Raw genomic sequence first — 14,342 nt, 5'->3', positions numbered from 1 at the left:
AAGGCGTCACGGAGCCTGACAGCCACAGGAGCAGACAATCACGCTCACTTAGCCCTCCACCCCCACCGTTTTTCCATAATTCGAAACAGTTACATAAACACCAAAAATGTATTGCAAAACAAATAAATAAGAGATTAAAAAAAATCTGGCTTACATAATGGGGCTGGAGGTGATGTGGGTTCACACACACACGCAAAGACACAAACAACACAATGAGCAGTGTGCGACCCAAACCCCCTATTCCTCAACACGATCCTTTGCAGTTCATGTAAAAGAAACTATCGACCAATTTAAGCCAAATTCAAACTGACGAGACAATCAGAACGGATCATGTGACTTTTAATTATCAACAAATTTGTATTTTTTGCTGTGTCAGCTCCATGTGTTCAGAGAATTGTGGAAACACAATTTTCTCTAAAGTTTATTTTTTGTTTTGTTCTGTTGTGTTCTTCACAAAAATCAAAACCAGACCAAACCAAGTATCCATTTCTAACTTTAATAGGTGAGAGGTACTTTCGGCTGCTCCCTTATTTCCCGAAGGGTCGACACAGCGGATGGATCCGCATATTTGATTTGGCACAGATTTTATACCCTTCCAGAAACCCCTCCCGGGCTTGGCACCAGCACTTAGGAGTGCACTAACTTGTGACCTCCGGAGGCTGGGTCTGTCTCTCCTCCTGATCTCGCACTGGGGATCTTTGAGCAAACGCTCACAAATAAGCTGGACAGACCTAGTTTTTAGTAGTTTGAATCTGTATGACTCAGTCAGATTTAGAACGCTAGAAACACAATGGTAAGTAAATTATTAGGGGTTTCGCTTTTTTCTGTGTAGTGACAAATTGTTTTAGTGTTAAAAACTGAGGCTGTGTGGGTGTACAGAGGTCTGATAGTCAAGAGTTACATCATAAAATGTGATCAGACTGGCCATTTCTACAGCAAACTTTGCTGCATGGTGCCTCTAAAAGGCAAAATGCTTAAAAATAAAGAAGACGATGAAGAATCCAGGCTGTCAAATGTTTTTTTGTTTTTGTTTTTTGCACACACAAGGAAAGCTGCAGCACATTATAGCTTAAATACCTGTAGGAATCAAGTTTAAGTAATTAGCAAAGGGTAAACTCCTGAACAGAGCTGAGCGGCTCTTTGAGTGTGTACGTGAGCGTGTGTAGCTGAACCGTTTAATTACTGCAATGCAGGTAGCAGCAGGTGCGGCTGGAATAAAATGAGAGCTAAAGCAGCGTGACACTGTGGGTTTATTACAAGTATGTTTGCTGTCTGATGCTGCTGCGAAGGTGAGATGCGAGATGTGAGATGCAGGCAGAGCTGAGCGGAGCAGTGCAGCTGGTTTATCGTCAGAAGCTGTGACCCATTTCATGGAGCTGAATACTGAACAGACTGGTTGACGTCAAACACTCCAGCATGCTGCAGGCTACTAACAGCAGTCCCAGCTCTACAGCAAGGGCGGGGCACGAGCGGGCGTGTGTCGCGCACGGCAACATTAACATATTATTAGCTAAAAGATTACAGGCAAGAACCTATGAAGGTTTATAAGACTGCACGTGTAAAACAAAATAAGAGTATGATGATGCAGTTAGAGGATGGCACACTTGTATGGAGCATCAGTAAACTTGTGGCTGCAGCTGCTTTTCTTTATCCTCCTTTTTCTTCTACATCAGGTTTTCCAAAACACTGAACTCTTGATTCTTGAACCTTCTTATTGCTTCCTTCACAACAACATTTTTCACCCTTTAACTTTCCTCCCATGATTAAACTTGATGAATTGAAATGAAGCATGTTGTAAGTTTCTATGTAGCATGTGAAGAAAAGAACATTTCTTCCTTCAACTTACTTCGCAGTTGAAATTTTGAGAATCTGACATACAATGTAAAATTTGGTGTGCTTTCCTCAGCTGGGAAAACAGTCTTAATTATGCAGCTATTAGACTTTTCATATATTTTTTACATTGTTATTAATTTAATGTTTAATATTAATTAAACAGATTCTTGTCAAAAAGCATTTAGAGTGGTGATTCTGATCTGGAGGTAGACATGAAACACCTTTAGGGTGTGGTGCACTTTTAGCAACGTCATTGTGGATACTTTCAACATGAAAACTTCAAATAATGAAGCTGTAAATGGCTGCTGAAAGCATTTTAGTGATATGACAACATGTATTGGATAATGTGATCAAAACACATGAAGTGAATAAAGCTCAAAAACAGGAAATGTATACACTGCACTGTACACGTGCATTTCCCTGCTTAACCACAATGGCGGCGTTCTCGCCTACTCTGAACCAGCAGCCAATGCCTGCTTTTGTTATTGTTATTCCTCCTCCTCTCTTTCCATTGCTTTCAATCTGTCAACTCGAATGTAAAGGGGCTGTTTGAAGTGAAAACATTAAGGGCACTCCCCGCTGCTCCTGTTCCTCTTTCCTCTGCAGCCACCAGGAGAATGACCTTTCTTTGACTGACCGCCTGTTAAGGTACATACAGACTGACCAGAGGTGGCCTTTAGAAGCCACGAATCCACCACTGGACAGAAGAGAAAAACCCAGAAGCATTGGCACTTTGTCTGGATGTACACATTCAGAGTAGTGCCAAAACGGATTTAGCCGACAAATAGAAAAAGAATTGATTATGTTAAGATTTAATTAGCCGTTTATTTTATCAAGCAAAAATACCAAACACTTGCTCAACTGCTCATTAATGCAAATATGTGATCAGCCAACCGCATGACAGCAACTCAGTGCCTTTAGACACGTAGATGTGGTCGTGGCTCCTTCCTGCCTTTTATAAACAGTTCACGCTGATGGTAGCGGTGTAACGGTGTACTCCGATAGGCTTCATAATCACCAGATCTCAATCCAATAGAGCACCTTTGTGATGTAGTGGAACAGGTGATTCACATCATAGATGCAGCTGGAAAATCTGCAGCAGCTACGTGATGCTACCGTGTCAATATGGACCAAAACCCACAAGGACTGTTTCCAGCACCTTCTTAAATCTATGCCACGAAGAAATAAAGCAGCTCTGAAAGCAAAAGTGGGTCCAACCTGGTACTAGCAAGGTATACCTAATGAAATGTCTGACGAATGCATGTCAGGATTCAGAAAGGCTAAATGGGCTTCTGATTGACAGCGAGTGTGTGGTCAGTTAAAAATACCTTTCAACCTCTATTTTAAACCTATACAACCACTGCATTACGATTAATGTTTATTATTATAAATATTAATTTCATTTTAATCTTTTGTGTTAATCTTGAAGACCCATTTACAAAATAACATTTAATAACACAATAACTAAGATTTTAAATAAAAAGAAATAACAGAAACACCATTAAAAGCAAGATAAAGTGTAATTTCCCCAAAACTACTTAAGCAACGTTTTCTTTAGAAATCAGTCTCACGACCTTCACTGTTTTGATTCATATTGTGACTACAGAGTGTATTTCACCAATATAACTTGTCCTTGTACAGAAGACTACGATGCACTGCCCTGCTTAAGACTGTGAAAAAGGTTCGTCTGAATGTTACTAAACTGAGGACATTTTATGAACAAACTAATGGTTCAATCAATAGCGCCCTGATAGCAGAAGGCCTAGCACATTTTCCCTTAAGATCTGAAAATAATCTGATTACTTAACAACGAAACATAACCATTACGTTTCAGCACGAGTACAAAAAACAGTACATCTATAACTCTCTCGACACGAGTCGATCCCATGTACAGTGCAAATCTGACACCTGTACTCATCCAAACTTCATGTGCCATTTACCAAACTTGTTCGAGCATGTTGTAGTCAAGAGGAGCACGGCGTGTACCTTGGAGATGATGTCCTCCCCAGAGAAATTTTCACTAATCACAAGCCAGGTAATGTTCTGTTCATTGTTTTCCTGCATCAAATCTAATCTGCTGTGTGGACAATCAGCTGTGAGTCAGACATGTTTGTGAAAATTACTGCTCGGGTAATAACATCTCCAGGTTATCATCTTGGACCCTTCTGAGAAACCGTGGACAGGATGATGTGAGTAATGATGCAACGAAAACAGTTATTCTGTAGTTCTGTCCGCTTTGCCCTTTTCTGGTATCAGAAGAAAAAATAAGGTGCATTTATCACACCAATAAACAAGGATTTGATTCAACTACCTGAAGCTGATGATATGAAGTCCTTTGAGGACAGGAAGCCATTTCCTTCTCTAGCACATATTCAGGGTCTGGTATCCTTTCACACTCGTATTTTTAGCTGCTCTCATGTGATCAGCTCACCTTAGATGGATTTCAGTATCAGCTCTGAATTAAGCCTCAGATAAACCTCAGTCTCGCTCATAGCATGGTCCTGAAGGCCTGCCACCCTGCTATGCACGCTCCTTATCATTCTTCCTTCATCCCCTTATCCGATACTCTGTCTCCAAAGTAGCTAGTCAATCCCATCACCCTAGCTCCTCTTCCATTAAACCTAAGGACGTCCCTGCGACTACCCCAGCCTTCCCCTTCTCCGCTCCGGGACAAGGCAGCAGGGTGACATTCCCACAAGCTAGCTCTAAACACCAGCTGCTTAATAATCACACTTTGATGCCTGTACTACAGACTTCCAGCTTAGCCTCAAATATCTGCCTCTGGGTCCGTTCTTCTCTTTGTCCTCCATCTTTCATGTTTTTAAACTCAAGAGTCACCAGGGAAGCATTTTTAAGTTCCTCTGATCATCTGTTTTGAAAAAGTAACACAGGCCTTTAAGCTTTTAAGATGTCTGTCATGGGATGTGTCGGCAAACAGCTATCTTGCAAGCAACCTCTGACCAATTCTCAACACTGCAAAAATGACCTAAGCAGGCAGTGAAGACATTTCTGAACTCCACGAGCGCTGAGATCATGACAGGCAATACATCAAAAACTCATGCGGAGATCCTGGATTTTTCATCTACTGAGTTTATGAGTCCCCTGTGCAATGTGTTACCTGCAATCTTGATGTTCATATGGCCATCCAGCAGCAGATTCTCAGCCTTCAGGTCTCTGTGAACGATGTTCCGGTTGTGGCAGTACTCAACCGCTGACAGGATCTGCCAGAACTTCCTCCTGGCCTCTAGCTCACTGAGACGGCCATGCTTTGCCAGATAGTCTGCAGACATTGGAAAGAGGTGACGTGTCATGTTAGAACTTTAAGTCTATATCATTTTTTTAATTGATTACATAACCTGGCTCTACAGGCCTTCCGAACACGTATTAAGGTATCACTATACAGTTGAAAAGAATGCAATAAAAGTTGAATTTCTTCATTCAACCGAGTGGTTGTGCTGAAAATATAATAGGTTTTGATGAGGTGCGGGCTTGGTGCCAGTGGTAGCTTACAGCTGCTCTACATTACAGCGTGTTTTGTGAACTCATTCAGTGCAAGATGCAAAATGTATTTTTTCTTTGGAGACCCCTGCTCTAGCCCCGCGCGTGCATGCGTGAGTAGGCATTGGCTGATGGCGAAGAATGCACCGTGTTGTCATAGCAGAATGAGGAAAGTGGAGACAGAAGTTTTCCGAGAACAGGTCTTCTGCTATATAATGCCTAGTTTAGCGCACACTGCTCAGCTTGTAAGTTGGGGGTCGGTTTAATAGGATACTGAAATAAATACAAACTGAGCTCTTTTTCCAATGAGAAGCAAAAACACTGGATTTAGCAGTTTATCTGCTTAGCACACACTCTGCACACAGCAGGACCAAAGAGTGAGTTTGTGGTTGTTTAGAAAGACACAAGAAACCAGAGTCGATTCTTTCTCTGGAGAGCCACAGTCATAAATTTTGCCGTCGTCTATTTCTAAGCGCTCAGATCGCTGACCTTTCTCTCATGGTGTGCTCTCCCTCTGCCCTTACTGTTTGTGTGAAGTTTGTCTCGACAGATTATTTTACAAGATGTATGATTTTTTTTTTCTTTTTTACAGCCCTGTGAACTTTGAAAAGTGTGGCGTTTGTTGCTGTCGGCAGGGCTCCTCTTCACACCTCTCTGTCCAGATAGCTTGCTAACTCTTCAATTCACACTCAGTGGCAAACAAGATAGGACACTCTGCTGCCTGTCCTTCCAGCTGGCATGGTTACAGACCACCAACTAAACCTGACAACAATGCACAACAACCACAACAAACCCCACCAACACAAAATCATGAGGAATGTAATTATGGGAAGACCCACTAGGTCAGTTTCATAAGAGAGCATTTTTGTAATCAGGAAGCAGATGCAGACCGGCAGCTTGATTTGATCGAGACAATAAAAACAATATTTTGCTTTTGTCTTTTAACTCGTTAGACATACCTGATATGCTTTCCTTTTCATATCGCTGTCATTTCAGTGGTGTGCACACAAACTACTTACAGGCACAGCAAAGTCATACTAAGCCTCTCTAAAAGCCAATTTAGTTGATTGCACATTTTTTTCAGATGTGGGCAGTCAACTAAACATAAAATATTCAAAGTATACGTGTTGAGGCCACCATTGTGCATCACACTACACCTCATCTACACAGCCCTGCATCTCAAAGCCCCGATATTAAAATTGTGTGTGATAGATAGCAACAGAATGAGAAAACCTTATTAGCGAGTGGCTGACAAATTCCATAAGAGTAGGTCTCTTTAATGAACGTGGGGAATTTTCAAGCAATGGTGCTAATCAAAAAACACACTGGGGAGGGGAATGTGTTGGGCAGGTCCAAGGTTGCACCTGTGGAAAACAGCAATCTAAAATAAAAACCGTTTCAGGACATAACCTCTCCTTTTCTTGGTCTTTAAAGCCTTCTTTATGGGTCAACATAAATACTCGCCATACTGTTACAGAGCCTAACATTGTACAAAGTGGTTGGTTTAACTCTTTACCCCTTGAAAACCAACTAGGGATACACTGAAGGTCTTTTCTCTCACATTTCAGGCCTGCTTATAAAACAAAAATGATGAGGTTTGCATCAGAGGTTAGTGAGGGTTGTCTGCGCCTGTGTAGCTACCCTTGGAAAAGCACAGAAACTATTCTAATGGTTGGCCAAACCACATCTATATCTATCTATCTATCTATCTACACACACACACATACACACACTTAGGTGTCAAAAGGTCATCTTTATGGGGTAAAGAGTTAAAGCAGGGTTTCTTGCAGCCATCACAGAGAGAGGTAAGACTTCTATTTTTCATGTGGTGTTGCACCCTCTTCTTCATGCAAAACCTGGTGTAAAAGTAATTTTGTTAAAGAGAAAAAAAGAGAAAGAAATCAATTTAAAGCCTAAAACAGCTGCAGATTAATTTCTCTCAATGACTGCTTGATCAACTGACTATTGTTTGCAGCTCTGGAAAGAACACCGCCTGACTGCTTTTACACTGAAATGCTCAACAAACCAAACGCTGAACACTAAAGCGTATCTTAGCTCTGTATGAACAGCAGCACGGTGTTGCTACTGCTTGTTCTACAGTCACACTGGAAAAACAAGCCATTACTGTTTAAGCAAACAACACTGTACAACACACACACACTCACACACAGAGTATGCAGCATGTTGCCCCAGTGGAAGGATGAGTAATCCACTGATACAATGTTGGTGAGGGTAAGGACCTCAGCACAGTGAGGCATGCAGAGTGGCATTCTGGGAAAGCGAACAGAACAAGTATGAATCATAGGGGTATTAGGGAACAGCTCAAAAGCCACTGTGTTCCACTTCTGCTGAGAGCTGCGTGAGGAGCTAAATCTCTTAACAGCTGCTCAGGTTTGAAGGGGACAAACATCATGGGTACAGACCGGCTTGTTGGACAGACTTCAGATAACACCGTGGGCCAGGCGCTGGGAGCGTGTATACATGCGAGTGTGTGTGAGCGCAGAGGACATGGGCCACATGGTCGCACACTCCGTTTCCACATCAGTAACTGATACCCTAACCACTTAAATACGACGGCCTCATTAAAGTCACATCTATATGCATGGTGATGGATGCTTGTGTTGATTTAATACTGGCACACCAAAGGGGTTAAAGGGGAACAGAGCCAATTGGAACAGAGCAATGCCATGTCATCCAAGTACCAATCAGCCAAACATCAACTGCAGCTACTGGTGGTTATAGTTGACCTCACTTGTCCTTCTTTGGATACTTATAAATACACACATAAAAATAACACCTCTGTTTTATCTGGAGAAACAAAGCCCACATCTTAAACCTACATACTCCACCTATTTACTGTAAGCCCCTCCCATTGAAACTTACTGGTTATTTAACTAGGGCATGTGTTTTTAAAAACACATTCAGGGTTGGATTAGGTGATCAAGTGATACCACTGTCTTGGTAATCCTTTATTCCAATACTTATTTTTAAAAGGAAGAAACAAACTTTTATACCTACATTTGTTGGAATTACCTTAAAAAAAAAACAAAAATCAAAAATGTAGGTATGTGCATTTTGAAGTACCCTTTGAATGGCTCCATAGTGCTGTGCAGGGGTGTCAAATAAAAGGCCTGGGGCCAGAATCGGTTGTCAAAGACTCCAATCTAACCCGTTTGGCGGCTTTGGAAAATGTGAAGAAGGGCATAAATTTGGACTTTTAAGTGTATTTTCACGGGTTTTGCAGCTTCTCTGACTGATAAAGCGCTCCCTCATGGCCATTCATACTACACCATGGTAAATAAGTAACAAATAAACAATAAAATAAAAGAAGGTTTCTTGGTTTTCACTATATACACTATACAAATTTATGCTTTTTACAGTAATAATTGCTGGTGATTGCCAATGCGAATCTCCTAGTAGACACACAATTTGAAAATCCTACATCGCTGCGTTCGAGTTATCCCATTCACAAGATTTTCAGCAAACTAGACCTCTGACCTTGACCTCAAGGTCAAGGGTCAACGAGATTCAAGCTTTTCTGAGATTTTCAGTAGCTGCACCTATGGTATCATTTCAAAATCCTACATCACCTTGTTCTCAAACTTAGGTGTCCACGCTGTTTGCCCGCCTGCCCAGCAGGGTGACGACAATTTACTAATGAGGGGTAAAAAGGACATTTCTTTCTCAGACTCATGTTGACAGACTTTTTATTTACTATGGCATTTTATAAAGTAGAAAAACAGATGTACTGTGAAACTGCACTTCTTTTTTCTTATATTAAAACATCTCAGGGATTAAATATGTAATTAGACTTCTTTACATGGGAAAAAAAGGCAGGTTTCACTGGTCTAGCCCACTTAAGTTCAAAGTGGACTGTCTATGGCCCAGGATGTAAAATGAGTAAGACATCCCTGGTATAGTGATTTACACATTGTCTAAAACGGAAAGACTCCCGGTTTGATCCCGGGAGTAGATATAAATCCCTCTGATCTTGAGTCAGGAAGGGCAGCTGGTGAAAATACACCCCAAAACACATGAAGATACCCACTCTGGCAACCCCTTGTGAATGAGGCAGAACCCAGAAGTAGTTTCTTCTATACTGTAGTGGGTTCGGTGGTCAGATAACACTAACATTTCAACACGTCAGACTACATTCTGACAATTATAACAAATCTAAAAAGCAACGGCAGACTAATCCACAAGAAAAACGGCAATTAGTTGCAGCCACATGAGAGGCATTTAGAAGTCAAGGATACTGAATCACGCATAAATAAATCCATCTTGACATACTTTAACATTCACATACAAATGTATAGCATGCAATATCTACGTTACTTTTTATCTGGAGCTGGGATTTTACTTACACATGTCTTCATGTGACCCGAGAGTGAGATGAGCTAGAATATGTTGTTTTGAAAGCCTCGACATATAAATGACCCATAAAAATAACATTCTGCCATATCGTTGTATGCTGATATTTCATGACGAGGGCAAAGTCTGTAGAAAGAGCTTCATCAAAAGGGATTTTATAGCGCTAACACCTGACTCTACATAGGCCTGTGAGCATATTTACTTGATGAAAAATAAAGCTGTATTCAGGTATGCTGTAGTCTGTCAATCATGTGTATTTTGAGTGAGGGTTCCAAGACCCTAAAAAGAAAAAAATGAAACACATTAAAAGGAGTTCTGACACTGATGTTTGACATACAAGATCATGTAGCTCACATTAGCCTTGCTAGCGTGTTACCTAGATGATTAATAGCAGTGCCATTAAAAATGATAAACTACTGTTGAGATAAATATAAAATATGAAGGTGAGCTTGTAAAGTAATCAGAGTGAGGTGTTAAAGCTGTGATGGCAACACCTGTACTTGGTGTGAAAATGCACACATCTAAAAGATTATATTATATATATATGTTCTGTTTTATCAATCACTAAAACTTACATTGCTTTCAAATGTCTGAACTCACACTGAAGACAGGAGCAAATTAGCTGAGCTCAAATGCAGACAAACATATCAGGTGAAGTCTGGCACATTTTTCTTCTAACATTTTTTTTTACTATTATTATTATTTATTCCTTTTTTTTGGCTCCTTGAAAACTTCTGTGGAAAAATCTGCCTGTCGCTCAACTAAAAATACTTTGGATTACTTCTTTCAAAACACAGGAAGTCAGCAACCTCATGCTTAACCCCCATCCCTGTTCAAAAAGCCATATATATTACCTTATCTACTGGAATTTAGATAGCAATGATTACATTCACACACACAAGTAGAATGCGCTTCTTTGACTTTCCATATATTATCTGCACAATGCAGAGGTTGGTTTAACTAGTCTACATGAACAGTACTTGAAATTGTGGTATACTTGTCACACAAAGTTCCAGGGCTTCTCCAAAATACCCTCCTTGACCTCAATGGAAAGTCTTACGGAGGTCAAGCAAAGACGTGGAGGAATTCATGAGGACATAAGAAAGGAGAAACACATTGCTAAAAGAATCTGAATGCACTTTCACAAAGCTATGAAATAACTCCATGGGATGGGAGGTACACTATTCAAACACAACCTTTAAGTCAAGTAAGAACACCAAATAGAAGTCCCATTCCCATTTATAAAGTATATATACAAGACATCTCTTTATCTATTTAGTGCTTTCTACATAATGGAAAGCACTGGTACTGACTGCATTAATTGCGTAGCTTCAGTTTGGTTAGCTGCAGTGTTGGGGATAACAAATTACTGTGGTCAGATTTAATTGAAATGCAGTGCATTGCCATTATGGGCAGAGTATAAGAGTGTATTAATGCATATATGCATATTTTCATATGTTCTCAAGTAACAATCACCTGACCACTGACAGTGTATTTGGAAAATAAAATGCAGAAAGGTACAGAGACATTTGTTTGGCAAGAATCACCTTTAACATGAATTTGTGTTGACATGTGGGCATAATTACGCTGTACTGTTAACCAGCAATTACATAGCAATGCATCTCAGGTGATGTTGTGGAGTAATGTCACATGTATAGTAACAAGTTAGCTGTGCTCTTTGTGGAAAGTATGCTTTTTGGAGCGTACAAATAAGTAATGCATACTTAAAACTTTTGAGAAGCCACCCCGACACTAATTAGTTGATCGAAGAGCAGCTGGTGAGATGACCTTGAAAAGTCTTTGTAGAACTGTAGAATTAAATGTCCCTGCATATCTTCTTTTTATTCTTTCTTTATTATTTCTAATTTTATTGAGGAAATAGCTATAGTTTAGGCTTTGTACCATATGTATCTGAAAGATCTATATACAGACTTGTATAAGGTATATTTTTGCCTTCAAAGCTTGCAAGTACTTCTAGTTTTCTTTAAGCCATCCGTTTGTCTTTTGATGTCACTGAAGTCCAAGCTTCTGATGGTTGACAGATCTGCTGAAAAGTGACCAAGCAATATGAAGGATGGCTCATGGAGAAATTGAAATTGACAGTCTAAGTAACTGTTTTTCAAAAATAGCCTGAGTACTCCTTTGAAGTCAACACACTCTGTATCTCATTCCCTTCCCAACACCCAGACAGAGATCTGCATGAGTGATTTTACTCACTGCCAGCTATTATACTCCCCTCTCTCCAGCAGTGCTTTCTTAAATATGCATGCCCTACATTTCCCCACCACCTTCCAAATTCAAATGGATGTCCCCTGCTCTCGCCTCCATTCTCTTCTGCCTCCTCTCCCTTACTGCTTCTGCTCTCTGCAACTCTGCTTTATTTGTGGTTGACCCAATTTCCAGGTTTGATCCATCCTGTGGTGTCGAGGCAGACTGTGGAGCAGCAGACTGACTGACTGACAGACAGACACAAAGCACATCAGCGAGCTGGCATCGATGCCTATGCTGTGCCCACCCACCCTTTCGCAAGAATGAACCCATCACTCTCCCCCTCTTGGTGCCAAACCCAGATCCGCTTCTTTGTCTTTGCGGCTCCAGACACAAACATGCTACCCCCTCCTGCTCCTCCACAGCACCATTTACTATTTGGTCTGAAGACAGAACTGCAGGCTCATCCTTCGTTTCACTGACTGGCTGTAACGGCATGCACTACACTACAACTTCACAAATTCCGCTCTTTATAACCTATGGCCAGGAACAGACCTAAGATATTCATCATGTCAGCAAAGCGGAGGCAACTCTCTGGAGGGTGATTGTGGAGGAAGAGACTGGAGATCTGGCTTGGCAGCTTATCCATTTGTCTGAGTGCATCATGACTTGATCCACCTCCACAAAGTGTATTTGGAAATCTGAAATGATTGTTCAATTTCACGAGATTGAATACTGTAATACTAGTCTAGTGCTGCAGATACCAGTTGTTGTCTGCCTGGCTGAGTCAAAGCTGCTATTGCTGTGGCTGATGATGACATATAAATGTCTTACATAACTACATTACATTGTGCAATCAGGGCAGAGGGGTCTGAGGAATCAGGACACAATGGTTTTATAATACCAGGAGATGATCCATGAGAACATCTATGGATTACAGAAAATGAGGCTGACCCATCATCATGATCGGTTATTTAAAGGGATAGGTTGACATTTTGGGAATTGCGCAAACTCTTGCTCATAGCTGGATGATTAAACTGACACCACTCTCTACAGCCAGGACACAATTAGACGATAAAAATAATAATACTAATAGAAGGAAACTAGAGAAAACTGGCTAGGTCGACTGTGTCCAAAAGCACCCACCCATACCAACGCTTTTAAAACAATTTATTTATAACCGCAAGATTTTATGCCACATTAGTCATTTCTCAGTCTTTCTGCTAAGCAAGCCTAACAGTTTCCTGGCTCCTGATTCATATTTAAAAGAAACTAAATTATTGAAATGCAAGCAATTATCATTTGTGCTGCTATTATTTTGAGTAGCTGCACACAGAAGGGGGCTTAAAACAGGGGTGGGCAATTAGGCCACAATTAAGACCTAATTGTAACATGTACTCCTACCAGCAGCAGTTTATAAACTGATAAAATTAATATTGAAATGAACTGAGTTCAGTTTATTGGTACGATCTTCAACAACAGTCCCAGTTTTCTCCTGTGGCTTCTTGAACAAATTAATTGCCTACCCTAGCTTAAAATTAACCTATTATGCTTTTATAGTCCACCCTTCTTTGAGGCCGGCTTCCCTCCGATCGACAGTCCTGCGGTTTGAAAACATGAGGCTTGAACAGCAGGTATCAGGCAGGTACAGATTCAATGACATCTAACAGAGCCATAAGTGGAAAAACCTACGGGAAACTGAGCATTGAGAGCAGTCTGAATCCAAAGCTTTTGGCTCAAATGAGTTGTACATAAGATTAAGTTCTTATTTGAAACAACAGCAGTCGCTCCAGTATGGGACGAGTTTGACTATCGTATGGAAAATTCTATGTGTCTAGAGGGGAACACATAGCATATGTCCATATGAACATCGTATGTTTTTATGTAAAATTTTAATATTTAGCCATGTAATTTAAATTTGCTGAAAGCTTCTATGCCCATTACTTAAAGAAAAAAAATAGTCTTTTGGCTTAAAAAGCCTTTTGAAATCGGATAATTCCTGTTGCTACGCCCTTTAACTCTCTTAGCAGAAACTGCCGTTTGCTCAAATTGCAAGTTTTAGTTGCAACACCATGTGAGCCTCTCCATCCTTATTGCTGTACACTTCTGTACTTCCTCCTTGTTTTTAAACCACACTCATTTCATTCATGTTTTTCTGGGTCTGCTTCCCCGCTCTCTCTAGGTCACAGAGGCAGTAGTTGTTGCTGCTGAGTCAACATCACAAGTGGAACACTGGTCTGCTCTTCGAATTACAAAGACACTAAAACAATAAACAAAACAACAACATACACTCACACATAAGACATGACTATTAAGCTTATCATAGGCTACTGCTTGACTAATCCTATCAATTCCCGTGTCTGGAAGCAGGCTAAGGGCAAGCATTCTCAGACTGTCTAACAGGTGAGGCCATTAATCTATCTGGATCATGA

At 40.6% G+C, this 14,342-nt stretch overlaps 1 protein-coding gene across 2 annotated transcripts in view; it reads right to left on the bottom strand.

The window, feature by feature from the left end:
• Positions 1-14,342, bottom strand: part of sik2b (salt-inducible kinase 2b) — a 49,337-nt gene that overhangs the window by 20,625 nt on the left and 14,370 nt on the right. For both annotated transcript variants that reach the window (XM_063493475.1, XM_063493476.1), the window contains exon 4: positions 4,952-5,113. In XM_063493475.1, the coding sequence (XP_063349545.1) occupies positions 4,952-5,113 (162 nt within the window). The remainder of the gene's footprint in view (positions 1-4,951; positions 5,114-14,342) is intronic.

This window comes from Pelmatolapia mariae, linkage group LG14, assembly GCF_036321145.2.
Source record: "Pelmatolapia mariae isolate MD_Pm_ZW linkage group LG14, Pm_UMD_F_2, whole genome shotgun sequence".
NCBI classification, from domain to species: Eukaryota; Metazoa; Chordata; class Actinopteri; order Cichliformes; family Cichlidae; genus Pelmatolapia; species Pelmatolapia mariae.
The sequence above is the reverse complement of the archived record's forward strand: the minus strand, read 5'-3'. Positions and strand labels throughout refer to the sequence as shown.